This window comes from Tupaia chinensis, unplaced genomic scaffold (genome assembly GCF_000334495.1).
Source record: "Tupaia chinensis unplaced genomic scaffold, TupChi_1.0 Scaffold144089_1, whole genome shotgun sequence".
NCBI classification, from domain to species: Eukaryota; Metazoa; Chordata; class Mammalia; order Scandentia; family Tupaiidae; genus Tupaia; species Tupaia belangeri.
Window position 1 is genome coordinate 1 of NW_006203943.1, and position 2,656 is coordinate 2,656.

The window sequence follows — 2,656 nt, forward strand, 5'->3', positions numbered from 1 at the left end:
TTACGAACCACCCAGATGAGTGGATCGCCAGTTGGTGTTCTTCTGCCTGGGTCGCTCCTGTCTTCTGGGAACAGTAACTACCAGAAAAGTTAATAAAGAAGCTAGAAGAGTTTCATTCATAATACGTACACATCCTATTTGATGTGACCAAAAATTGTAACAGCCTTTTAAAATCTTTTATTTTGAGAAATGTCTTTTCAAGTCCTTTGCCCATTATTTAAGTAAGTCATTGGACTTTGCTATTTGAGTTACTTCTATATTTTGGACAATAATCTCTTATTACACATAGGGTTATCATTTCCTAGGTTTCCTTTTCACTCAGTTGATGGTTTTCTTTCCAGTGCAGAAGCTTTATAGTTTGAGGCAATCTTCTTTGTCTACTTTTGCTTTCTTTCCTGTGCCTTTGATATCATCTCTACAAAACCAATATTCAGAAACTTTCAGGAATTTTAATCCCACTATGTTCTTCTACTAATTACATGGTTCAGGTTTTATGTTTACAGTCTTAATTCATTGAGAGTTGATATTTCTTAATGGTGTGAGATAAAGGTAAAAATAAACACATACATCAAATGACTAGGTCCTACACTTCAGGTATGTGTGATTTTTAATTGTCTCTCATACTTCAATAAAGGTGAAAAAAATAAACATTATTTCCACCTTAGATCAAATCTGTATCTAGTATCTCACTGAGTTTATTTCACTTGTAGCCTGGTATGGTTATTTTCTACTCCACTGTGGCTTTGTCAGGAGGCTATAACCTCAATTTCCCCCTTCATGTGGGTTTTAATGTCCCAGAATGATGAAACGAATTTAACTCTCTAGTCCATTGGGATCCAGGTCTGGTGCCAGAATCTAGACCTCCAGAGAGTAGCAGGGCCCATATCAGAAAATAAGAGGACTTTGTTCCCTGGAATCATTGAATGAAAACACTGTAATGGCAGTCCTCACATTCCCCTACTAAATGTTCACCTTCTCTACCTGTATCCCTTGCCTCTGAGCCTCCTCTTAGCAAACCTGTAAGTACAGGCTGACTCCTCACTCCTTACATACTCATATTCCAACCTTTTCATTTTCCAGGTAATTACAGTCATGAGGACCCTCGCTCTCTTCTCTGCTATTCTCCTGGTGGCCCTCCAGGCCCAGGCCGATCCACTTCCAGAAACATTTGATAAGGTTCAAGTTCAGGAGCAAGCTGCGGCAGAGAACCCAGATGTGGCCATCTCCTTTGCAGGGGATGAAATTTCCGCTTTTCAAGTTTCAGGTGAGAGACAGCAACATGGCAAACCAATGGAGTCTAGTAAGGTCAGACTGGATATATGCTCTAGCATCACATTTGGAATAGTCTTATCTCACTTAGGGGCCTTAATTAACCTCTCTGGGGCTTTATTTTCTCACCTATAAATTGAAGTAAAAGCCAAACAAAACTAAGATATCATCTTGCTTCGAAAACTTTGAACTCTGAGATATGCCTGTGAAATTTACTAGGTTTAAGATGAGAAGAGTCATACTTATTAGCTCATTCTGGATCTACATGAGTAGTCTTAGTTGTAGAGAACATGTTTTACTCTATTTCAGGAGCTTTTAGAAACTGGGACCAGGCCTAAGAGTGTGTTCAGATGTATATGTGAAAGGAAAGACAAATTAGAATGGGTCATCAATGCTGTGTGTCACTCACACTTCGTATATTTATTCCTATTGATTGGGATTAATCATGCTGCTGTTTATCATGTAGGCTACATGACAAACCCATTCAACCTTGCAGTTACTTCTCCAGGACTGTCTTTGCCACCCACCCTTGACTCCAGTACCCAATTCCTAATGTTCTCTCTCTCTTTCTCTCTCTGCCCACAGATCTAGTGAGAGGCATCAATTGCCGCTGCTTTCCAGGATCCTGTCTGTTTCCAGAACGCAGTACTGGATTCTGCCTCATCCGTGGTATCCGCTACTCATTCTGCTGCCGCTAAGCATTGAGAATAGAAAAAAAATGAGTTTATAATTTGCTTTAAAATTGAGATCAGTATTTTTAGTACTCCTGGACCCTGTCCTTAATTTCCTTTCTTCATCCCAAATAAAGTCTTTGTAGCAAGTTCTTTGTGTGTGTACTTCTTTGACATTTGATGTGTACTTTAGACAGAACTCTTTGGAATAAAAGAGAAACTCTTTGTTTCTCTCTGTGAGTTCACATGCCCCATAGCACATGCCCCATAGCACGTGATACATGCAGTATCATTCTTATTTTCAGTTTTTCATTCCAGGTAAAATTTCAATGCATCTGCACAATGGCCAGTTTGCAGACCTAATTCAAGATTTAATCTTTCTCTGTTTAATTCTTAGTCAATTATGAATGACTGGCCAAGGAACCATTAATACAATGAAGTGATTGCATTTTTTGAGCACTAAATGTGCTTAAAAATGAAACTTTTTTTCTAAAAATACAGTTCTAAATTCTAGGAATTTGAATGATGAAGACTGGCTTTAGACACAATTGATATGAAAGTTCAAGTGATGCTGCTGACCATTCTATCTACTTCTGTTTTTTTTTTTTAAAAAAAAAAAAGATTATAAAATTGGTTTATTATAAAAAAAAATTGGGAATACTCAGTTAAAATCTTATCTCAGGACTAGTAGTTAGCATAATGGCTATGTCGCTGGA

At 37.8% G+C, this 2,656-nt stretch overlaps 1 protein-coding gene across 1 annotated transcript; it reads left to right on the top strand.

Annotated features, from left to right (window-relative positions):
- Positions 1-1,086: 1,086 nt before the first annotated feature.
- LOC114005602 (defensin-5) lies at positions 1,087-2,085 on the top strand. Its single transcript, XM_027767252.1, has 2 exons — positions 1,087-1,264; positions 1,855-2,085. The coding sequence occupies exons 1-2, from the start codon at positions 1,093-1,095 to the stop codon at positions 1,965-1,967; spliced, it is 285 nt and encodes a 94-aa protein (XP_027623053.1). The 5' UTR covers positions 1,087-1,092; the 3' UTR covers positions 1,968-2,085.
- The last annotated feature ends 571 nt before the right edge of the window (positions 2,086-2,656 follow it).